Source organism: Rhea americana, unplaced genomic scaffold (assembly GCF_003343005.1).
Source record: "Rhea americana isolate MKP2758 unplaced genomic scaffold, rheAme1 scaffold_29, whole genome shotgun sequence".
In the NCBI taxonomy this organism is placed as follows: Eukaryota; Metazoa; Chordata; class Aves; order Rheiformes; family Rheidae; genus Rhea; species Rhea americana.
In genome coordinates, this window is record NW_028186412.1 from 5,749,566 (window position 1) to 5,773,846 (window position 24,281).

The 24,281-nt window shown below is 38.1% G+C and overlaps 1 protein-coding gene and 1 non-coding gene across 2 annotated transcripts in view; both read right to left on the minus strand.

Moving 5' to 3' along the window:
- Positions 1-9,301: 9,301 nt before the first annotated feature.
- The window catches only part of POGLUT3 (protein O-glucosyltransferase 3), a 16,257-nt gene continuing 1,277 nt past the window's right edge, over positions 9,302-24,281 (minus strand). The window contains exons 2-9 of the mRNA XM_085309101.1: positions 24,095-24,280; positions 17,986-18,183; positions 15,300-15,586; positions 14,642-14,858; positions 13,073-13,269; positions 11,953-12,147; positions 10,771-10,875; positions 9,302-9,931 (exon numbers count right to left, since the gene is read on the minus strand). Of these exons, the coding sequence (XP_085165227.1) occupies positions 9,806-9,931; positions 10,771-10,875; positions 11,953-12,147; positions 13,073-13,269; positions 14,642-14,858; positions 15,300-15,586; positions 17,986-18,183; positions 24,095-24,280 (1,511 nt within the window). The 3' untranslated portion in view covers positions 9,302-9,805. The remainder of the gene's footprint in view (positions 9,932-10,770; positions 10,876-11,952; positions 12,148-13,072; positions 13,270-14,641; positions 14,859-15,299; positions 15,587-17,985; positions 18,184-24,094; position 24,281) is intronic.
- Positions 16,636-16,708, minus strand: TRNAV-AAC (transfer RNA valine (anticodon AAC)). Its single transcript has one exon. It is a non-coding gene; the product is annotated as a tRNA-Val (tRNA).

The following is a 24,281-nucleotide window of genomic DNA, read 5'->3' on the forward strand; positions in this document are numbered from 1 at the left end:
TCTTTTCCTGTCTATAATTTGAAGGTCTGATAAATGACCTTCGTACACGCTCTCTGTAGATCCAGCCCGTATAATGGGAATTTTAAAATTGACGAGAGCAGGAAAGAAGAGACTTTATTTTATTTTGGTTAGCTAATCTTTCTTGTCATGCGGTATATTATCTGGAATTATTTATTTGTTATCAAATGCAAAACATAACTAAAATATTTTAAAGGAGAGCTTTAAAACATTGTTAATGCTGTAACAGATAGATAGAAGAGCAGGAAATAATATGTGCACTGAGTAAGCCCTGGAGATACTATCTCAACAAAACTTTTGCCTTTAATGTAACAATGAGATGCAAAATCCTCGTACAAAAGAGCAGACACAAAACACAAGATGAAACCCACCCGAGATTTATTAATGACATTGCAACTTGGTCTGAGAGACTGCGACTTTGAAACAGCGATCAAAAAGCTGTGCAAGTAGTACGGGTTCTGCTTGACAGTAGGCCAAAGTATGCTAACTCATACATTTTGAAGGGTGCTCAGGCCAGTTTTAGGAGTCAGATCTTGCCAGAGGCCCTCATTTCCATTAGTATGCAAAATTCAAATTTATTAGACAAAGTGGTTATGTGTAATTCCATATTAAATTAAAATGCAAAGCTAAATCCAGACAAATACTAGTGTTTGGCAATAGAGAGAGTATAAATATATGTACATTATTATATAAATGTGTAGGTGCGGAGATAAATACGTGACATTTTTCATTGGAAGAACAGAGGACCCTGTACTAAAAGCTAGCCTGCTAGGGGCTAGCTTTTATGGCTATAGCTAATATGAGAATATAGGGGCTAGGTTGTGTTCAGTGAGTGAATTCTGCCTGCTAACCAGGAAGTGCCAGGAGAGAGGCTCTCAGATCTCAAGATGCTAACAGAGGAGGCAGTATCTGCCAGCTCAGTGCCAGGGTAAGTATTCCTGTTTGATCATTTATCTGTCAGGGTTTGTTTTCRTTGCTCTTAATCACAACTAAAAGTCAGTCTCAGCAGCCAATGGACAATTTAATGGTCATGTTTGATGATTTTTCAAAAAAGCAAAGAAGAGAAACTTTACAGTAGAGTATGCTGCAGTTGAACTGCAATGTTCTGGTGTGGAAGAGGACCTTACCTTAGTTCTTTCTGTCTTCTCTTTCAGGTAACCCACTTTAAGTCTTAAGCATTATCAGAATATAGTTATTTTATCAGAAAATATTTATTTCTATTGAAATCTCTGCATTACAAGGAAGAAATTTTATCCTTTTATCATTTTGGTACAATGCAGCATACTGAGCCACTTCATGAAGCCCAAAATTAATAAAAAGATTAACACAGCTTTTGCAATTAAACCATAATAAACCATTTCAAACTGCAAGCCCCAGAAAATGTTTTTTAAAAGTGGCTAGTTTCATAACATATTTTCTCTTTTTCGGTAGAACTGAGAATTCTTCATGAACAGATCATCTTGCTCTCAGAAACATGCATGAGACTGCAATCTGATATGGTGTAATTTTCAAAGGCCAAACATTTCCAACCTTACCAATTCTATGATTCYATGATTTTATGGGTTCYGCTAGAGCTGATGTTTCKCAGTTCTCATGGACATTGTGTAGTTTATCAGCTACTTTCATTTGGCTTTTCATACCTGGACATTGATTATTATGGTTTTACTTTGTGGTGTAAAAATAAGAAATTAATAAATCTGACAGGAGCAGTAAGAGTTTGTTCTCCATAACTTTGACAGTTTTGCATATTATCTCTTATTTACTTTGGGTTTTTGGGCACTCTTGACAAATGATGGAGTGACTCATGGGAACTGGTTTACGAACTTTACAAGATGCTGTGCAGTCACTTCTTCCATTAATTCACTTGGAATAGAAGCTCCTTAGCTAGTCTAAAAGATGCTGTGTCTTTGAGGAAAGAGATTCAAACTGATTTTTCGCTTCTCTGTGATCAAGGAGCTTTTCAYTCATGTAATTATTTCATTGCATCAAGTAACCTTACTTTTTATTACAAACATGAATTCACTAGGCAAATACCTTATGTCATTTATTCTATTGGGACCCAAATCTGATCTTTCTGTGTGATCATTTCTATTCCCCATCAGAGGTGATCTTATAATGACATCCTGAACAAGATAATCTATCAAGGAACTGATGACAACTGCACCTAGTAACCTACTTAACAGATCTAGTTTGACAACTATTACATATTAGTGCATGTCATCAAAGCAGGGTGTAACTTATGTTAAGTAAACACAACAAACATTTGATAGTGGACTGTAGTTGCTTGAGGAAGTTGGAAGTGATAACTTATTAACAGAAGAGTTATTTGGATTTGGAGTAGCACTTACTTCTGACTGGGATGGAGAAGCCACCCACTCACTGCTTATGAAGGTAGTTCAGTCATCAAATTCAAGTGCGTACTGGCCAGGCACTTCCTGTAATTCAAACTGCAAGTAGGTGTAACTCTCTTGAATTTGTTTGGTAATTGTGTTGTTTGTTCATGAAGGACTTCATGCAAATCTCATTTCACTTTGGTTCATGAACAGGCATATGATAACAGCTGTTGCAAGAGTAGACTTTATTTGATTTGGCATCTTCAAGTGRACAGATTGCCTATTTGGAGTTGTTCAATACAAGTTTTGCAGTGGAAAGCTAATTTTCCTGTGGTTCATTTCATTTTGAAATAAAAGATCCAATTGCTAGTATGTGTTTCTGTAACTAGAATGGAGCTACTACAAGCAAAATTTATTATCTTGCAAAACAATATCTAAATAGCAATAGCTTTTGCTTTAATTCCAGTGAACAATTCAATATACATGTAGTGTCATTAATAGTTACCAAAAATTGCATTTTTTTCTGGCTACTTGGGATGATTTTTATTTGAAACAATGTTTTATCACAGAAATACTTTTCTTGGAAGCAACTGTAATTTAGAAGCTATTTCATAAGAAATGTTCAGAATTATTCTGTATCTTAAGTATGCATTACTTGCATTTAAATAGTGCCAAATATTCATTGTACATCATGAAATCATATCTGCTTGATCTGCACTGCCTGCAAATGCCTGTCTTTGTTTTTAAGAATGAAAAGATGATTGCAATTCTGTACAAATCGGGTTCTTTAGATTTACACCTGCTTTGCAGCTTGAATTACAGGCACTTCCTGGACGGTGTGACTACATTGCCTTACAGATACAAGTGAATCTTTAAATAGAAAGAGGAAATACCTATTTTTGTAAATAAGATGGAATAGATGTAGGAAAAGGCTTGCTGGAGTTGGTCAGTGGGGGCCGGTCTTTGTTCAGATAGCAGAGAAAAGCAGAACTAATTGGCAGAGAGGCAGCTTTGCACTGGCAAAGGACATTCTTGTCATTTTTTAAATAAACAACCTTGCCAAATAGCTTAAGTAAATCATCTTAAGGACTTCTGCCAGAATTAGCTGAATTTCTATATAGGATTTTGCTTGCATAGTTATCACAGAGGTGATGTTGACTCTTTTGTGTCTTCTATTTAGACTGATAAAGCTTTACTCTAAAACCTTGATCCTTAATTTTACAATTATGAATTATCTAATCTCGGAGTTCGATGTTAGTATGCAGTAATACAGTATAGAGTGAAATTGCCTTGGTGTATCTCTTTAAAAATATTTTGCTTGTAAAGTTCACTTCATGCTCTGTATTCGCTAAAGGAGTGTACCAGAGTGTTCATAATGTCAAACTGTCCTTAAAAAAAATTTTACCAGCAAAGCGTTTTTTTTTTTACAAATATATCATTTCATCAAATAAAATGAAAAATACTGGCAAAGATACCTTTCTTGTATTTGTTAGGTGACAGCTTATGATTTTGACCAGAATGGCTTCATCATTAGGAGCAACAACAGTTTTCACTCGAAAACCCATTTTTGCAATGTCAGCAAAAATCTAACGGCAAGGAGGCTTTCGTGTTAAAGTTAATGCTATGCTTGGATCTCTTTCTATTGCAGCAGTGGAAATTCTGGCATGAGTAACATGCAAGAAGGAATCAGGTGTGAGACCTGCAGGATGCTGACTTGATAAGGATTGTTTTGGTTGCTCTCAGCTGTTAGGTCCTAAGGTGACAAATCAAACAGATGCCTGTGTAGCATAAGCTATAGTGGAAGATATGATCTTACAAGTATAGCTTGAATGAACCAGGTTTTAACAAGGTCCATCCAGAGTAATTTATTATGCAAGTTTTTAGCAATAAGATAACCATATAAAGCTCTGTGTTACTTCAGTTAGGCTCTTCTAGTATTCTGCTGAGATGTTTTGAGCATCTCTATGCTACATTGCAAATATCTGGAACAGATGGATCRTGGTGGATTTTTTTAGAGTATTGTGAGTATGCTGGCCTACACTGAGTGCACTGGCATTTAAATATATGTATAACTTTTAAGTACATTAAAATTCCTTGTGACTACTTACAATTAATTGCTTTGCTGGTTCATAACTACTCAGAATCTTTTGTAATTGTTTTATATGTGTAATTTGTATATTCAGCTTCTTGAAAGCTGAGATCTTGCAATTTCGATTAGTTGAAACATGTAATGCAATGTATCTTATTTCCGTTGAGTCATATGCGTACTGCTCAACTATTGCGAGAGTATATTGTGAGAATAGTTTTATAGTCTTAAAATCTAACATTAACATATTGGCATAACTTAGTCAATATTATCAATTAATATTATCATATAGTCATATATATGAATACTGTCCAAAGTCTCAGCAGAGGAAGGACACTTAGCCTGTTGGAGATACTTAAGAAGTGTGCCCTTTTGCTCTTCTGTTATGTGACTGGATAAATGCTTGCTGTATGTTTAAATGTAGTTCACAGAATAATTCAAGTCAGAAGAGACCTCTGGAGGTCCTGTTGTCCAAGACCTCACTGAATGCAGGTTCAATAAGATGACGTTGCTCAGGGCCTTGTTCAGGTGAATTCTGAGTATCATCTACAACCTCTCTGTTAAGTGTTTGACCAATCTCAATGTGATTCTTTTTTCCCTTGTCTAACTGGAATTTCCCACGTTGCAACTTGTGTCTGTTGTTTGTTGCCTTCCCCTGGTACCTCTGGGAAGAGCCTGGCTTCGTTTCCTTTACACTCTCCCCTGAGGCAGATGTAGAGAGCAATGTCGTCTTTCCCCTAGCTCAGCCTTTCCTCACAGATTGTGTGCTCCGGACCCCTGATCATCTTGGTGGCCCTCTGCTGGACTTGCTCCACTGCATCGAGGTATTTCTCATACTGGGAAGCTCAGAACTGAATTTCCCTTGACTTTCTGGCCATACTCTTGCTAATACAGTAAAGAAGAGAAGTTCTTCCCTATATTCAGGTGGAACTGCCTGTGGGTCAGTTTGTGCCCATGGCCTCTTGTGCTSTCACTGGGCACCATTGAAAAGAGTCTGGCCCCATTCTCTTGACACCCTCCCCTTAAGATATTTATAGACATTGATAAGATCCCCCCTCAGTCTTCTCTTCCCCAGGCTGAACAGGCCCAGCTCTCGCAGCCATTCCTCAGAGGGCAGATGCTCCAGCCCTCTGATCATCCTCATAGCCCTACGCTGGACTCTCTGCAGTAGCTCCATGTGTACTGGGGAGCCCAGATCTGGACAGAGTTCTCACTCCTATCACCACTGCACACTTTYGAAAACCTGGAGTGGTAAAGGAGCCGGTAATATCCTGGTTTTATATAATGCATCTTTTCTTTATTATCATTTCTTTGCAAGCTTCTCAAACATGCTCRAACAGGTGATATAGGTTTTCCCTGTCAGCTCTCCTCCCTGACTAAATAATTTATTTTCTAATGTAATAAATGTCGGGCGTATGCTTCCCAGAATTGATGTTGGAATCTGACATTCCATCAGGCTTGCTTATAGGTTTTTTTTAATTATGAATCTACAAGGCAGATCTGAGCACAATACTGTCATGAAATTGTAGTATATTAGTTAATCTTCAAGTAAATCTCAAAAAATATGATTTGCAAATTTGTTGAATTTGTCCCCTTCATGGTCAATAAATCATTTTTGACTGGTTTTCATTTCAATGTGAGATTAAGATTAGGTAAATACTTCCAAATGTGATTGCCTAAATATACTAGGTGAATAGAATTTTTCTGGAGTATTCATGTTACGAAGCTACTGTTAACATTAAAGAGTTTTGAAAATAAAGAATGTAAGTTCTTCAGATTTTGGTATAGATTCTGCATGACTAACTCTTAGGGAAGTCAGACCACTTTTATATAACTATGCTTAAAAATGTTGGCCCTGGGCGCTAGGACATACCATTCCAAACAAATACGCCTCTCTGCATCATCAGTGGTAGCTTTGCCACAGTTTTTAAAACTGAAGATTTCACTTTATTGTAGTAATTCCTATGTTGTGCTTTAAAAGCTGAAATTACCATAGCAAAATTCAGTGCTGTGGTATGAGAAATATATATTTTTTTAATTACCACTGATTGCTAGGTATACAAGAGATTTATGAGTACTGTTCAAGAACTACAGTGCTGTAATAGAAATTCTAATTTATGTAAGTAGTTTATAAAATCAATGTGCACGGTATGCATTACATTTTATGTATACAAATAGATATTATTGAATATTTAGCAATTTTTGTAACACAGGAGATTAACAATGAGTTAATCCTGTCATCAAACTAAAATACATTTCACATCTTTTCTGGCCTGCAGGGAGAGTTGTTATGGTTGCTCTTTATTAGAATTGAAATTGCACATAGGACCAATTGAAATAAGAGAGGCTTTATCTTTGGAAAATCTGGAGCTATAAATCAATCCAGATTTCCTTAAATTACTAAGCACTTTTAATGAAAGTGTTGCTATGTCTCTACTGTTTTTTCTTTAATTTTTGGCAGGAAGATGAATATATTTGTATTTTTCAGGCTATTTCTTACCTATGAGCTATGAAGTCATCTGTTACGCATTCTGAGACAAACTAGCTTTTTGCATGGAAAGGATGCTTATTACAAAAGCAAATGATTTTTTTTTTTGAGGGGAAGACAGGCTTAGAATAATTCTTTCCGCTTTTTGTGAGGGGGGAGAAAAGGAGAAATGAAATAATCACATTTCTCTAAATTCACAACCATATACATTTTATGATATTTTTCTTCCAATTTGAAAGACTTATTTTTGTTTCAGGCGAGGCAAGTTTTCCTACACAGATATTTGCAAAGAACCATATAGTATGTGTCTTGTCCTCCCCTATCCTCCCACCATTTTTTAAAAAATAAATCATTTTTGGACTTTTGATTTGAAATACGTGTGCATGAGGGAAAAAACTTTGTTGTTTCAACTATCTAATATGTTTAACTGCCCTTGCTCAGTACAGCACTTCCATACCTATTGATGAGTATAAAATGCATGTAATACTATGGGTATATCATAAGATTAATTGTAAAAATTAATATACAGAGAGGAGGAAAAAGGAACACATACTGAGTTTTTTGTGTCTGCTTCAGCAATTGAACCCTGATTTCAGAATTTTGATATAGAAAATTTCATGCCAGATGAACTGAACGTGTATTTTATAATCGGAAGTTCTGTAACTGATCTAAATAAAATTAAAACCACTATTTATATTAGTGTTAAAACTAGGAGAAAGAGGATGGCAAGTAGAGCAAGATGTTTCATGTTTTTTTCTTAACCAATGTAATGCAGTAAGTGACTGAAGGACGGTTGCAGACCTGAGGTTCTCTCCATATTTAGCATGTTGAAAAATCTGGTCTGCATTCCTGTTCTARTACACAATTTTTGGTTTATATATTTCGTGATAGTAACTTGCGGTGTAGAACCAGAAATGAAACCTGCGTTGGTTTCACAGCACTAAAAGTTGGGCGCCTAAGCAACTGGAGGAGGCCACAGCGTTAAGATGCTTTCATTCCCTTTTGCACAGGGAAAATCAGGTGTCCCTGTGCACGATTATCGGAGTAGCGGAGCTGAGCAGGAGGCTGCTCAGGTGCACTATGTTAGCCAAGAAGAAGAGGGAGTGAGAAGCAGTGGGTTTGGCAATGCAGGTAGCTTTCAGCACCTGCCTTGGTTATTTGCAGCCCAGCTGAACTCATGGTTTATTTTCTTTTAATTTGTTTTCCTGTCTGCTTTAGCAGTACAGTGCCCTGCACTTCCAAGYTGATTTGAATTTAAGTAAGATACCAACTTTGAATGTTTTTTTATCAGTACTTACAAGCTGACTTTGAATCAGAAAGCTAGATGTTACAGCTTGGCCAGTCAACTATTCAACTATTCATGATGGGAGGGGGAAGATTTGGCTTCTGGTCACTCCTTCTAGGACTGTTTACACATTTTGAAATAAACAGTCTCTTGGGTAAAAATCAGCAGAGGTATTGGGAAGAGCATCCAGGAGCAGGACCTTTCCTCTTCTCCATTCAGAGACACACCTTATTGCTGTGCTATGGCTTGCTCTTGGTGGCCCTGTGAACTTTTTGTCTTAAGTAAGCTGCACGGCTGCACAACTTCAGCTGAAGAACTAAGGAGCTCGTCTACAGTCTGGAGCTAAGGCACTCTGAAAAAMACAAGGTTTGAGTCCAACCAAGGACTCAAAACGAGGACGCACACTCCTGGCTTCCCAACAGCACAGCATGGCCTCTAGACCCTAGACTATTACATAGAAAACACCACATAGCTTTTTCTGTCATATATTTGAACTAAAGGTTCAGCTGATCTGCTGTCTGCTGAATTCAGTGCTGTCAGTATAAGGTTAGGTGGGTGTGATATAAATTGAGAAAATGGATAAGCTCCCTWTAGGGGACTTGGGCATGGGAAAAARTAGCTTACGAACYGAAGTGAAAAAGATGGTTGTATCTTTAGCTTTACACAGAAGTAAGTCCTAGGTACTCTGAAGCTTTAGTAATAGTCTTCAGATGCATGAATGCTCCGGTAACCCAGAATACTGTAAACTGCACTATTGAACATGCCTATATTTCTCCCAGCTCCCACCTGAATTTCTGATGTCCTTTTGTGGATCTGTGCCTCTATTAACAGCCACAGTCAGTGGCAGAGCAGGGAACAGGTCTTTAGTATCTGGCACTCAAAGCACTGTAATTATGATAGCTACACCATCTGCTTTAAAGGAGCATTTACTTTGATGATTCACCACCATGATGCATGTAAAATGCTTATAAAAATATTATTCTGATCTTGCCCCTTCCGTTTTGCTTCTAGAACTGATAAATATTAAATCATGCATTCACTTACCTGTTATCTGTCATGCACCCCCAAAATAATCTCAGCACCACAGCAGATTTGAAACCTGTAAATCTCAAATACTATTTTTATTTGTCTAGTTAGAAAAGTTTTTGGTATACAAGAATCAGTCTAACACTGAGGTAAACTTTATGAAGAAATCATAACACTGTTTTAGTATGTTGCAAATGCTCCTTTAGAATAATTTGCACTGACTCATTAAAGCTTTCTTGTGGATGACTGATTCCCCATACCACTGTGGTACCTAGGTCCTAGCTGGACCAGGAACAGCACCGCGCTCTTCTTCCTGATGATCCAGCACAGCAGACAAGTCCCCGAGAAGCTCCCCATTACAGGTTCAGTACCTGTGTGGTGGTGGTCACGGAGACAAAACTGTGGGAACCAACGTTGCAGATCAGAGTCAGTGTGAAAAAGGATATGTAAATACAATAGAATACTTTAACTAAGAATGTTTGCTAGTGTGTAAGTGTCTTAGATTTCACAGCTTGACTCCTATTTAAATTCTTGCATCATAAGTGAGTGATTTTCTCCATCTGGTACAGTTATAGATCTTCCCTTAAAGGCTTTTTCCTGTGGCAGCTGCATACTGAGTCTCTGTCGTCAGGCTGAGGTACAGGCTCCATTCCATCCCGTATTTCAGGTTTGCTGGCTTGGTGTTTGGCATATTTCTGAAATATGTAAACAACATTTAAGAATGCTGAAAGCATCAACATGTAATTCATGAAACAGTTTTCCTCCTCCCTTCCACTCCAAAGCTTGCCTTGATCCAGGCTCCTAATGTCGTTGTTTACAGCCTGTTCACAAGGTGTCTTTATAACACACCTACTAATAGGCTACATTGCCTCTGAAAACCTCCTTTAATATTATCCCATGTCCTATTATTAATGTCAATTTGAATATTGTCATTATTGGTGCCTCTAACCACCTTATGCAGATAATGCTATCATTCTTGTACACTGAACAGTGCCAAATGTTGGGTCAACCTGTGACTAATGAAGTTGAGATCTAACTCTGTACAGGCAAAATAGCAAAAAGAAATTATTTTTTCAGAGAACAGAAAATTAAGTCTCCTTAGAGATTTGCTTCTCCTAGGGAAGCAATGACTATTTGACCTGCGTCACCACCTTTTACCACTTTACTAGCCATATTTCCAGGATTTCTTTTCCTTGTATTTAGTGTTAGGTAACACAGCTGAGTAGCTATGCAGTGGATGAGTTCAAAGATAAAAAGGAAGAAAGTTTTGGACAGATCATCTCCTACAGAACACTGAAAACAGGTCTGATAGTGAGGATAGAGGGGAGATCAAAAAAACCTCTGATTCTGTAAAACCACTAATGTGTCATGTTGCCTCTTCAGTGATGAGGCAAGTTTTAGCAAAGCTGTTTAACTGTTCTCTTGTAAATAATATGAACAATGTCCACTATTGAAATAAGGACTGAATAGAAGTGTGTAGCATCTGGAGCAATGGCAGCTGGGGGAGAGCAATTAAATGATCTAGTTTAGTAACCTGGAACACTTTATAATAGTAGCAGTAAAGCCTGTGAGGCTGAAGCAGTTCTCTTGCAATTAACTGTCCTTCTTTAGCAATTTTTCTTGCTTCTTCATCATTTTCCTGGAAAATTGAAAAGAAAGAGAAAAGAGTAATATAGCAATCAGTGAGTTACTCAATCCCGACTTCTCTTTTTTTTAATTAAAGGAGCTATTCAGATCTGCAATTTTATGTAGTTACTCATATACTGCAAGAGCATACTGTTTGAATTCCAGAATGTTGGAAAATACTTATTTTATGGTCACAAAGACTAATGATACAGTTTTGTACAATTTTGAACTCGTCAACTCAGTTGATGATTGCTCTACTSTTTTGTCTAAGCTCCAGGCTTTTTCACAAGCAGGTCTGACATCTCCTACACGTATTTAGTTACACAGAATACAAAGTTGCAGCTGTTGTCCTTTCCTGTGCTACACAGTTCAGTGCTTTCCCCACTTCATGAAGTTTTAAAATAACTCCTCTTGATTCACATTTAAAATGGCTATAGGTAATGTCAGCATGAGCACTTGCATGCATCTACTAGCTCTCAAGCTCCTTGCTATTTCAAAGCTTTCGGTGTTTTCATCTGATCCTTTATAAAGAACTTTGGTATTCTCAGAATATAATCTTTTCCTATGTTTCTTGACCTAACAGTTAAGTTTAAAGCATAAATGATGTTTTCAGACACGCAAAATCAGTTTGTTAGAGAATACTAGCCTCTTACTCTGAGCCTATTACAGAGTCGTGATTTTTGTACATTTAAACAGGATGTCCAATGATTTCTTTTACTCTAGTAAGGACATAAAGAAAAGCAGTGGAATAAATTATTAATCTCTAGGATTTGGGGTCTTTCTCTGAAAATTATCTGCATTAGTCTATGCATATTAACACCCTGAATCATGGAATACTTCTGAACATGTCTAAAGTTAATTCTTAAGCATTTTCCCGAATAGAGATGGTTACTTGAATTAAAAGGGCTTCCCCTCATATAACAATAACAACAACAATAACAGCAACAAAACATACTCCCTTTTATCTCAGGATATCAACATAGAGCTCATGCAAAGTATGTACGTGGAAATACAAAAAGAAGGGAGTATTAAGATAAATTGTTTACACATTTATTTATCCTTTTGAACTTGAACTGGTAAAGGCACTTACCTTAGCCCATTTGATTTTGTCTAGCAAGTCTTCTAAACTTCTCTTAACTGGAACATAATGTTTCCATGGTTTTAATTCAGTATAGAAGTGTTCGTAGTACTGAGAAGCTTGCTTCAATACTAGGCTGTCACCCAGCAAGAGGTATGGAAATCTGTAAGCTGCTACAGTCCCATCTACATTCACCTGGTATTTGTACTGTAATACAGAGGTATAGAAAAAAGGGGGAAAATTGAATCAAACTAGGAACACTGACTTTTCACAGACAGGAAATAATTACAAATATGGATATTAATTCTCATCTTCAAGCCTGTTTTACAGATAAGCAGGCATAGTTTCAGCGCGTGCTGGATACCATAAAGGGAAAAGGATGTGTTTTGAGCCCAGGACTGACAGTCAAAAGCCCTTGGACACATGAACTTCCTGATGGGTCTTCCTGATGGATTCCAGTAGTGTCCTGTGACAGAACAAGGGCTAGCGCTGGGAAGGAAATAAACCTGGAAGTAACCATGCTTAAATTCAAAAGAAATAAATTTATTCTCAYTTATATAAAATAATTAAAACATTATACTAAAAGTAACCATGACTATAGTGCTCTGTCAGATCTCTTGGCTATTAGAGCATTTCTGATATATCAGTCTCTAGAACAGAACCTCAATTGCCATATGCTATAATTCCCTTTTATTGGACTCTGACCCCTTTTTATAGTTTAGTTGCAGTGGAATTTGTGTGTTGAAGTGTAACAAAAATAACCAGCTAGCTTGTCACTAAAAGGACTGTTTCTGACATCCATTATGTATCTGCACCTAAAAATTTTGTCCATTGTTTTCATATTTATCCAAAATTTAAAAAATGGCCATCAGTAATCAATTTCTTAGTCTATTTAAAAAATTTATGAAGTCAGTGGGACTCCAAAAATRTTAGTGCAGTGGTTTCTTCAGAAGCATGTCACACTGATTTTAATTATGGGTGGCATATTTATCTTGTAGGAACCAGTGTTCTCCACATAGCATAACTGAATGGAATTTGTTTACTGAATGGAATTAGCAAAATCAAGTTGTGTCTTTTCAGCTGGTAAGAATTTGACAGCAAAATTTATTCAAGACTGTAATTTGCTCACTACCTTAAAGAAGTCAAAGAAACCCATCAGCTGAGCCTTTCCCAGATCTTTTTCTTTTTCTCTGAAGAAGAAATATCCAGTTATTCCAGCATCTAATAGTTCCGGATTTTCCTTGGATAGTTTGACAAGATAGAGACGTTCTTCTCGGCTGTCTCGACCTCTAAATAAAGCTCGCTCAGTTTTGTTYTCCCAGGAAGGGCCTACAAATATTTAGTGATAAGACAAATGAGAACAGTAATGAYGTTTTCATTATATTTAATGCAAATAATATGAGTTTTTTATGACAGTGGAATTAGACTCAGAGGGATAGTAGAACAAGCATGACTTCTAATACTTACTCCATAATCGCTTACTAATAAAAAAGGGTTTAAACTCACAGTTCTGTCTGGAATGTTGGGATGAGAAACTAGCCACTTTAAAACAAAACAAAAAAAAAGGGATTGTTTTTCTATTCAACAACTTCATATTTAAATTAATTTTGAATCTCTTGAAAGCTTTATGAGATTATAATTAAAATAATAGTTAAAGTCTGCCCCAATAACCAAAATCTCTTTCATAAAATCCACTTYTGTTATCCAGCCATTTTGTCAGGTGTTTGAGAAGTCACTTAATAGTGACTTATGAGGGAAAAAATGGTTRTACTCTTTCCATGCCCTCAAGATAATTAGCAAGAGCCTGGAAGACTTCATCTCTGCTTATTTCATGCTCTAAAACACATTAAGTATTTCCTTCTCTCTGTTTCTGCTGGATATTTCCCTAAAGGATCCACTAGAGTGGAGTAGGATCTTGTCATGTCTTCACTGGAAAAGCAGCTGCACTAAATCATTAAACTGAGACTTCTTCAAACTGATAATTAAAATAGTTAATTTTAAACCAGAAAGTGATAAGGGAAAGATAAACACTGAACTATTCAAATAAAAACAAACATCTCTTCATGCAAATTCTATTCTTCAGGCATTTGTCTGATCTCTAAGTATTAATGGATTTCCTGGAGGGAATAAAACACTTGTCAGTAAATATGGCTTTTTCTTTGAAGCTAGAAAAGCAGTTCTGGAGGGCCCTCTTTAAGGTATTCTTTTAATTCAAACAGTATTTTCTTACTTGAAAGAGGTTGCAGCATAGTACTGCTTTACCTCTTCCAGGATTCAAATTTGTTTTTGTATTTTTATGTAAACAGTTACAACAATGGGCCACATCACTATCCATAAAGGATTATTAATGGATTAAAAGTAGCACATTGAAGTCCTTCATTGACAAGAGGGATCTTTTTATTATATTTACTTTCCTTGACAGGTCACAGTAACTATCTTCAGAATACCCTGAAGTTAAAAGTAAGCAGTACTGTGAACTAGACTTCTTAAATTTTGGCTTTAAATCCATATTAGACACCTGCTTAGTGGCAGTGTTGAAAGTGTTCAGAATCTGTAAAGACTAAACTGCTTGTTTAGAGACCTCCTTAGGGACCTCCTAAGGCACTTGTAAATTGAAGACTTTGATACACATTATTAAATGTAACTCCCATCTTTGATGGAATTRTAAATTATTGTTTTAAATCTATAATCTCTAATTTACCTGTGTTGCCTTGAATAGAAAGAAGATCATTTGTGACACCACGTAGGGTTTCAAGAGTTGAATGAGTTACATCATATGTTGGAAGGACTATATCTCTTGAATCTACAGAGCCACACCATGAAATGACAGGTATAGGACCAGGTGTATCATTGGCTTTTCGATACTCAACTGGCCAATCTCCAACATTAAGATAAAACTCGACATCAGGAAGACGAACCTAAATGTACACCCAAGAAAGGATAATAACACAAACATATAATTACACAGCTGTTTGTCAATCTATCTTACAGAAAGCATAATCTTCAGTTCTCTTACATCACACACAATCAATTAGCCTGCTAGATATTATAGCTTTAGCTGAGATTAAGATACTGATTTCAAGTTTCTGTCCTTTGAGTAGGTTTGAATGGAACACACATGAAMACCATAAAGTTTGCAGAATTGGGTCTTAGCTCCTGCAGCTTCTCTATCAATGTCATTAGTCTCAAGTGCAGATCCCCTACACTAGTTAAACAACAATCACTAAAGAGATAGTTATCTTAATGAAATAATAAAATTTTGCTTCAGTAATTATAAATCTGAAGATACAAAAATGAATTCAGTACTACTAAATCAGCGTGTGATTTAATAGTCTTAAGTAAATGATATAAACTTATACCTTTCTTGCCAGTGAAAGCAACATTTCATCAGAGAACATTTTGAAGTCTGTGTACTTCCCCAAAGAGCGACGGTAGATGTGGTTATTGAGAATAGTGTAATGAACAATAGCACCTCTTGTCTGACTGAGCTTTGTTGGGATTTCTTTGAGCATTCGCTGAAGGTCAATAGTGGGAAAAGACGTGAAGTCCTTAGTAATCTGAGGTTCTTGGGATGGACAAGAGAGAATGTTTTGCCAGATCTCAGGGTCTTCTTCTGGACAATCACAGTATTCATGATAAACTGGTCCTGCAGAAAACAAAGTGCTAAGGCTGTATATTTGTGAATATTTCCAAAATATCATAGATCCCAAAACTCACAGAATTAGTAAGATTGGAAGGGACCTCTAGAGATCATCTGACTTCCAAAGACTTCCCGGTGCTGGTTCTACTGGGGCTTGAACTTAGGACCTTCAGCATGTAAAGCAGACATGATAACCACTACACTATCCAACTCACAGGCATACAAATCCACAAATTAGAGTTACTTCACATTTTTAAATGTCAAGTTCCTAGTTTTTAGTTTTACAAAGTTTTTATGGGAAATCATCTATACCATACCATACAATAGAATCACAGAATGGTTGAGGTTGGAAGGGGCCTCTGGAGATCATCTAGTTCAAYCTCCCTGCTCAAGCAGTGTCACCTAAAGCACATTGCCCAGGATCCCATCCAGACAGCTTTTGAGTATTTTCAAGGATGGAGACACCACAATCTGCCTGGGCAACCTGTTCCAGTGCTCWGTCACCCTCACAGTAAAGAAGCTTTCCTTATGTTCARATGGAACTTCCTGTGTTTCAGTTTGTGCCCGTTGCCTCTCGTCTTACTGCTGGGCACCACTGAAAAGAGTCTAGATCCATCCTCTTGACACTCTCCTCCCTGMAGAATTTTAAACATATTGATAAGATCCCCTTTGAGTCTTTTCTCCAGGCTGAAGAGGCCCAGCTGTGGCACCCTTCTTCATCAGACAGATGCTCCAGTCCCTTAAACATCTTTGTAGCCCTTCCCTGCACTTGCTCCAGTAGCTCCATTCTCTCTTGTACTGGTGAGCTCAGCACTGGACACAGCACTCCAGATGTGGAGTCACCAGGGCTGAGKAGAGGGGCAGGGTCACCTCCCTTGACCTCCTGGCAACACTCTTCCCAATGCAGCCCAGGAGACCACTGGCCTTGGCCACTCTGGCACATTGCTGGCTCATGGTCACCTTGTTGCCCACCAGCACTCCCAGGTCCTTCTCTGCAGAGCTGCTTTCCAGCAGGCCAGCCCCCAGCCTGGACTGGTGCCTGGGATTAAAAATTGTGTTTCCGCCTGGTTTCGAACCAGGGACCTTTCGCGTGTTAGGCGAATGTGATAACCACTACACTACGGAAACTGATGGTAATAGCTCTACCCTACACCATTTCTGGGATTTAGCATTGTAATTAAGCAAAACCACAACATTTTTCTCTATTCAGACATCAAAATATTTGATCTCTCGTTATCAGAGTAAAATCAGTCTGCAAAACAGAGCTCCATAGTTATGCCACCTGCCAGCTACATAGAATATTTAGAATTGTTCTAACTATCCATAAATATTAAAGCTCAGGTATTACACTTTTCATTTTAACCTAATGCAGAAGTTTGTTAGAATAGTCTTTACCTCTGATAGAGGGTGCTTTCTTCCACATATAATCAACCTTTTGGATCAGAGAACTTAGGTATAAGCAAGAGCCGAATAAAGTGTAAAAAAACCTCTTTTCATGGACTTCTAATCAAAAGAAGTTCTGTCCTCTGTCATATCATCATAGGTGCAGGTAGATGTGCTCCAGCAAAAGGAAAGTAAACTACGACCTTGAGGACTCAGGATAATTTTATTTCAGTTTGAAGACATTTCTAATAGTTTGTACTTAGGACATTTTACAAAAATAAAACATGATCATTCTGATTAGAATTTTGTGTTAAACTGAAACAAGACTTTCCAGAGAAGTAACTTTATATTAGATTTCTTTCCTTGCTAAACAACTCTCCATTTTTAGAGTAAGAGAGGGAATCTAAATAAACAGATTGGGAGAGAATAATTTACTTTCATTTTTTCCTACTTTTAAACAGTTCTTATGTGGTAATGACCTGCATTGAATTCAACTGGGCTAGAGGAAGGAAAAAAGTTAGATATCATGTGGCTAAAGAAACTTATCTTTATTATTATAAAGGATCATGCTTTTTAGAAATCACACAGGGAGACATTTGAATAGCAAAGTTCTGAGCCACAGAACCTTTTCTTACTTTTGCAGGAAGATTTTCTACTTTAGATAAAAATAACACAACCTTTAAGTGAACTCCTGCTTGAAAAAAAATGTTTACAGTAAAATGCAATCATTCTTTTCTTATTCTCTACAAAATCTGAAGAGATCCATTTCCTTGTGCAAGGGAGAAGAGGCAGTGTTCAGATGCAGAACCTTAAGATCAGGGGCCATGATCTACACGGTTATGTGCATATGTCTTGTAACCTGGTAATGTATATGGATTATCACTAAGGAGAACATTTGTGATGAGACTCCATGAAAAATGACAAACAGGAACCTCTAATTTCCCACCTCTGCCTCTAGCAGTAATCTATAGCATTTCTGCAGTTACCAGCATATATTACATTAAATCAAATAACACCCTTACCTTTCAAAATATAAGGAGATCGAGCTACATGCTTATCACCATAAAGTATCTCAATTTTTAACCCTTTTCGGACACTCCCATACATCCGATAGCGCATAAGAAATGTGCCATCATTCCTATCCAGAAGCTTAGGSGTGTAAATTCTGCTGATTTCTTTTGGAGAAAGTGCTTTAATTACCACTTTAAACTGTGTTCTTCCTGAAAAGAGGAAAATRAAAACAGATAAAGGCACTTCATGTTATCAGAACCACATCTATGAAATASAGAGCAAACTCCAGTGGATTAAGTCCATGGAATATATTTTTTTCATTGGAATTTTTTCAATTATATCAAGTTGATAAATATTAATTTCCAATGGATATCATCCTGCTAAATCTTCTTAATGATCATGATCACATACCTAATAAATGGAAAACCTGCAGATGAAGATAAAAAGCTTTCTAGTCAAATAATGATATAGCACAGGAAGAATGGCTAACAGTATTTTAAAGCAAAGATGAGATTTAATACTAAGATTTCAAGTTAGTGCTTTGAGGAGCAACCATTTCCTCTAAAATAAGAGAGAAAGGAAAACAAATTAAAATAAAACAGAGGAATACTTGCCAGCTTGTGCAAAGGCAGTTGCAGCATGCAAGAGTCAGATACAAACTGTTCACCTTTGGGCTGCAACTGATTGATTCAAGACCTAGCTACTGAAAAGCAGGGATAAAAAAATGATACTAGAGATGTTTCCTGGACATCTRTCTGACCTGTGCTTAAAGATCACCATCGCTTCATCATTAATGCACTGGGAGTTTTTAACTGGGCATGGACTATTTTGTGGACAACATAAATACATATCTGCTCTATTCCCTTATGTCTGTCATACATGGTCATATGGGGCAGATAGCCATTTTATTCTTCAAAAAAGAGGACAGATTATCTGCAATATTTCATATTGKTTTATATTTGGTTTGCATTGCAAACTAAACAAATGTAATGAGTGTTGACACAAAGCAACCTACAGAAAGAAATGAAACGGAACAGTTTCAGATAAAATCAAGATGTGACTAAAATTTGAATGTGTCCCAAGAGAACTAGAAGAATGAGATCTTAATTATTTCTATACACCCCATACYCTAACATAACTTAGATCCAAAAACACAACACTGATAATGCTCTGATGTAAGTATGTAACTTCCAAAGTCTTTTCACAATCAATCAAGCCTTCTCTTATAACACTGGATCCTAAATTCGAAYGAAGTCAATTATTGTGCAAGAGCCTCCACATTAAATTAGGCGGAATCCTCATGATTTCGAAAGTGTATTTTCTGACAGCAGATTTCATGCCTCTCCACAGGGAGAAAAGTTACTTTGAGTAACACAGATTATTCCAGATATTGCTGTCGAACTGCACTCTTTCTAAAAGGAAGATGTGGTGAACGTCAGTGAGCAGAAGAATTTCTCAAAGCTGGACACACCCTCTGCTGCTTTGTGTTGCCACGTAAGGATACAAAATGGGGATTATTTGTAACCACGCCTCAGTTTTCTTTTTAYTCAAAGCCCACATCAGCTGAAGATGTCAAATCATTGCAAAATAAGCTTTCATTCCGTCTTAGTGTCAGTGTGGCCGGCAGCACTTCCACAGATTAGGGTATGTCTTGGGATACCAGAAGATCTRTCTCGTTGATACTGAGTTGATTCAGTCCGTAGTGACTTCAAGAAGTTTCTTCCAGAACTTTTGAGAAGTAAAGAAGTACTAATGGTGTTCTGCACATGTGATATTTCCTTTTCAGAAAAAATAAYGAATAGACACCTCCGTGCTTGCTTAGGTGGTAGGCTGAAGGTATATGAGCCATAAGACTATGCAGTATAGCTAAAGGAATACTATACAGCTAAAGGAATACTAACAGACTTAAATTCCAGGACATTTTCTGTGAATGTTATATTGGTTTAGATCCAAGATGGTTATAGCTTTGGACCTCTATAACCTGCATCTCTGTGACTAGCATTGATTCAGACTGGAATCCAATTTAGGAGCTCCTCAACTTGTGGTGTAGCTGCAAGCAGAGTTATCACCAGAGAGGAGGCAGAAAAGTATAGTTTTTCCTCCTTCATATAATCAAATTGCCACKGATTAWATAATATCCAYATATCTGTATAATCCAAGATGACATAAATATAGCTATAAGATAAGAATGGCTATATAATCATAACCCATAAGTTGAATGACCTTTATATCAGAGGTCTGTTCAGTATCTTGTACCAGGGAGTCTGGTACCTTGTAGCAGGGAATGTCTAGTGCAAAACTGCAAGAAGCAAATACAGAAGAACGTTTTTGARGGTRTTGCCTCCCCTCTTCTGAGAATCTKCAGCTGAGGTACTTTACAATCAAAAGGTGTATCAGMATGAATGTAATAGTGGATGTTTTTCATGACAGGTTAAACTCCCATTTGAAAACTCTGGTGTTTCTTGCATCAGAAGTATCCTATGGCAGTCACTTCCAAAATGTGATTACATATTATAGAGAAGATRTTTTGCTTTACAACTTCCGTTGGATAACACAAGAACTATAAGACATCAAATGAAGCTATGGGAAATAATGAATTATTACTTCCTATATGTTTTTTCATAACATTGCTAAGTTTGAAGGACCTGTTATATCACCACAGTTTTCTTCTAGACTGAAAAGTCCTAATCTAGTCCATCCATCTTCATACTGAAGCCATTMTAGACCTGTAACCATTAAGCTCTTTATCTTTTCTCATCTTAATATACTGATTTTTATGATGAAGATTCACATCTTTTGGTATCTTTCTTTTCCTTTGCAAAATAGTCAATATGCCTGGGTTACTCCAGTACTTCTCTAAGGTTGCAGTGGTGAGACTTACAGTATAAAGTGTAGATTCTCTGTGGTGATAGGACACCTCTTGCGTATTTTAGGAAATAACAGAGCTTTATTTTTATGCTTGCTTAATAACATTATTGTGATTTGTTCCTCCTTAAATCAGCCTGTAACCAGTTTCAAAACTGTCCATGGCTCAGATATCCAAAATGATTCAGAGAGCAGTCAGGCTCTTTCTAATCCTTCAGCTCTTCTTTGCTCTGCACAAGGTTATGTTGCACCATGCAACTCTTGATAATAGAAACATAACAGAGAATTGTAGAGTTACAAGGAAGGCAATAGGAAAGGTCTTCTTCAGAAGAAAAAAGGACTAAATATTTTAATCTTCATTCTTCACAATGATTTGATGAGTTTAGACTTTTCTTGGATGTCAGAGAAAAACGAATAGATGCCGATTAGGATGACGCTGCAAACACTTGAACCCCTGTGTGAGACCTGGGAACAGTTTTATTAATGAGAAAGACAATGTGCAGCAGGTCTGAGACAGTCAGGACAGCAATTTATTCATTTCCCCTCTCTTGTGTGATGCATATTTYTATGGCCAAAGCATCTGCTCTTCACTCTACCAGCTTTGGAAGACTCTGAAGTCTCTGAATCTTGTGCCAGCACAAACACTCCATTTGGTAAGAGGCGCTGGTTGGTCTTTTGAAAGGCTTAAGAAGAAAACCTCGAGGAGCTGGGAGAGCAGTACCTGGTTTTCCTCATGAATGTCTCTCTGCTCGAGGACAGTGAGGAGCTGTAGCCAAATAGGAGGAAAGACATTTCTCCTCAGGTGAACAACTATTCCGTTCCTGATTCAACTAAACTCTGCCAGAGGTCTTAATGAAAGAGCTCCCTCCCTTTGAATTTGGCTAACGACACCATTAATGACTTTATTGAAAGAACTGTCATCGGTGCTTCTGGACATTGCTATCAGTCACAATCACCTTTTTCAGCTTGCTTGAAAGCAGTGGACTTAAGCCAAGTCGCCTCTCTCTAGTGGATACGGATGAAGCATTACTGGATAGCATTATTTGGATGAAGGAACTTTGAAATCCAGAGCATGCCATGAAGTAAGATCACAGAGAAAATAGTCTTCTGTTGCTATTATGTCTTTGTATCCGTCTTTCCCCTTTCTATAAAGCAACATTTTAACTGAGGATAAAGATTTCCTATTAAGTTTCCAGTTATAAGATGAACAAGGATAAAAATTAGTGAAGACTGAGAATTCATAAGTCAAATACTATTGGATTCCATCTCATTGTCTTCAAGAACAGGAAATAAATATAAGGGTCTTCATTCCCCGCTGTACTGGCCAAGAGACAGGAAAAGACACAGATTTGCTTCAAAAAGAAAAAAAAAGAAAAAAAAAAAAAGGAGACTGAATGTTTAGTGTAAGCCTAGTGGAAAACATAGCAGAGAAGAAGGTTTAGGGGATCCAGGAATCTAATGAAGAATACGTGTAATTTATACTAAAGTAAGACCTATATTTTCAATAGTGATCTTTTAATCACTGGAATAATTTATCCAGGGAACAAGTGAATTCTGCATCATCTGATATCTTCCTATAAAGATGTGTTAAACAGGCTGCAGGCTGAGATAATTGTGTGGTGGGCAATGCTGCACATTAATTCCAGCAATTAGACTTGATAATCAGAAGACTTTTCTGGATTTAAAATTCACTACATAGCCTATAATGTATCATATTAGACACCAATAAGTGTAGGCCTACTTAACTAAAATTCAAATTCACAGAAAAACAAAACAATTTAATAAATAAACATGAGTTTTACAAATGGGAAGCCTTAACTACAGCGCACACTTCTGACTGCAACTTTCTTATTCGTGAAATGGAAATGATAATGCAGATTTATTTAGCTATCCCTGAAGTGGTATTTTGCRATATATTTAGTTCAGTGTTTCTGTTTAGTTAGAAAGCAGTGCATTGGTAAATATAATTAATTATAATTCTTACTGACATTTTACAAATAGAGTTTGAACATTAAAATCCTTTGAGAACTGAAATTTATAGCTTAGGTCTATACCAATAAATTAAACAGTGCTAGTGCGCTGGAATATGATCAACCGTTCTGCTCAATTGTTAAGTGATCCTTGGYGCTCTCCTAGGGAATTCTTGGCATGGCTCAGGAGTTAGCACGGGCCAACAACTATTCCCCATAGGTAACGTGCACGCACCACTTAGTTTGGGGGGCAAACGATTTCACAGCATGAATGCAAGCCATTCCACACCAGATGGCATCAGAAACATCCCCAAATATAGCAACACATTGAGATCACAACCAGGTTATCAGCACACGTTTTCTAGCGATTTACCTGGGAGCATTTAAACTAGCATGAGAACCTAACTGAGCTTCACACCTTTTCAGCTTAGCCGCCTGTGCAAAGCCGGGGCTCTCCCTCGGCGCGCCTGGAACGAGCCTCGGAGTCAGCAGCAGCAAGCGAGCTGTTGCATTCCTAAACAGAGCTGCAGGAAACCTCCGCAATCCAGCACAAAGGTGCAACAGCTGCTGCAGAAAGTCCAGGCAGAAGCACCGAGGATGCTATCAGATCAAAGGCGTAACTCTTCTCACATTACGTTAGCMCAAAGTACGTGAGAAAACCTTAAGTAAACACTAGGTGTTTTCAGAGATTTGGTCTATTCTGTAATTTCACAAGCAGCAGCCTTCTGAAATTATTTCCGAGCGCAGGAATTGCCACAGTACACAAAAAGGCCAGTTACACATGGTACATATCCACGCAGTACCATGAATATGAAYGGTAAGTAAGTGATACAGAGCAAAGTGGCAGGTTTACCCTATATAAACCGTCAATATAGGATTTTTGTTGGACCTCCTAGTTATTTTAATGATGAAATCCAAGACTCAGACGTACTTCTGCTAACGTGTAACTGTGAGCATACAGAAAGGGCGAGGAGTTAACTAGCAAGCACAACGCGACTGGCCGGCAACATGCTGCCGGAGGGCGAGCGCAGGAGCAGAMCTCCGGGCCCCAGCGCGGCGCGGAGCTGCTCTCCGAGACGGGAGCTCCTCGGCTGCAACGGGGCGGCAGCAAGGTGCTGCAAGAGCACAGCGTTTGCACGGGCAGAAGTTTCCAGCCGCTCGCTCGCGGGGATGGAGATAGCGGCGCTGCCGAGCGCCGCGCTCCTCGGCCAAGCGCGGCCCCGGCAGAAGTCGCGCCGGCTCGGCGGGCCCCGCGGCGGCGAGCGCGGAGCGCAGCGCACGGTACCTGCCGGGGAGCGGGAGAAGTTGAGCCCGGCCGCGCTGACCGCCTGGACGTAGAAGTAGCGCACGGGCAGGGCCGCGGCGGCTTCCAGCCCGGGCCCCCACGCCAGGCTCCGCTCGGCGCTCACGGCGCCCGCCGCCGGCCCCGCCGCCGCCGCCCGCAGCAGCAGCGGCAGCAGCAGCAGCAGCAG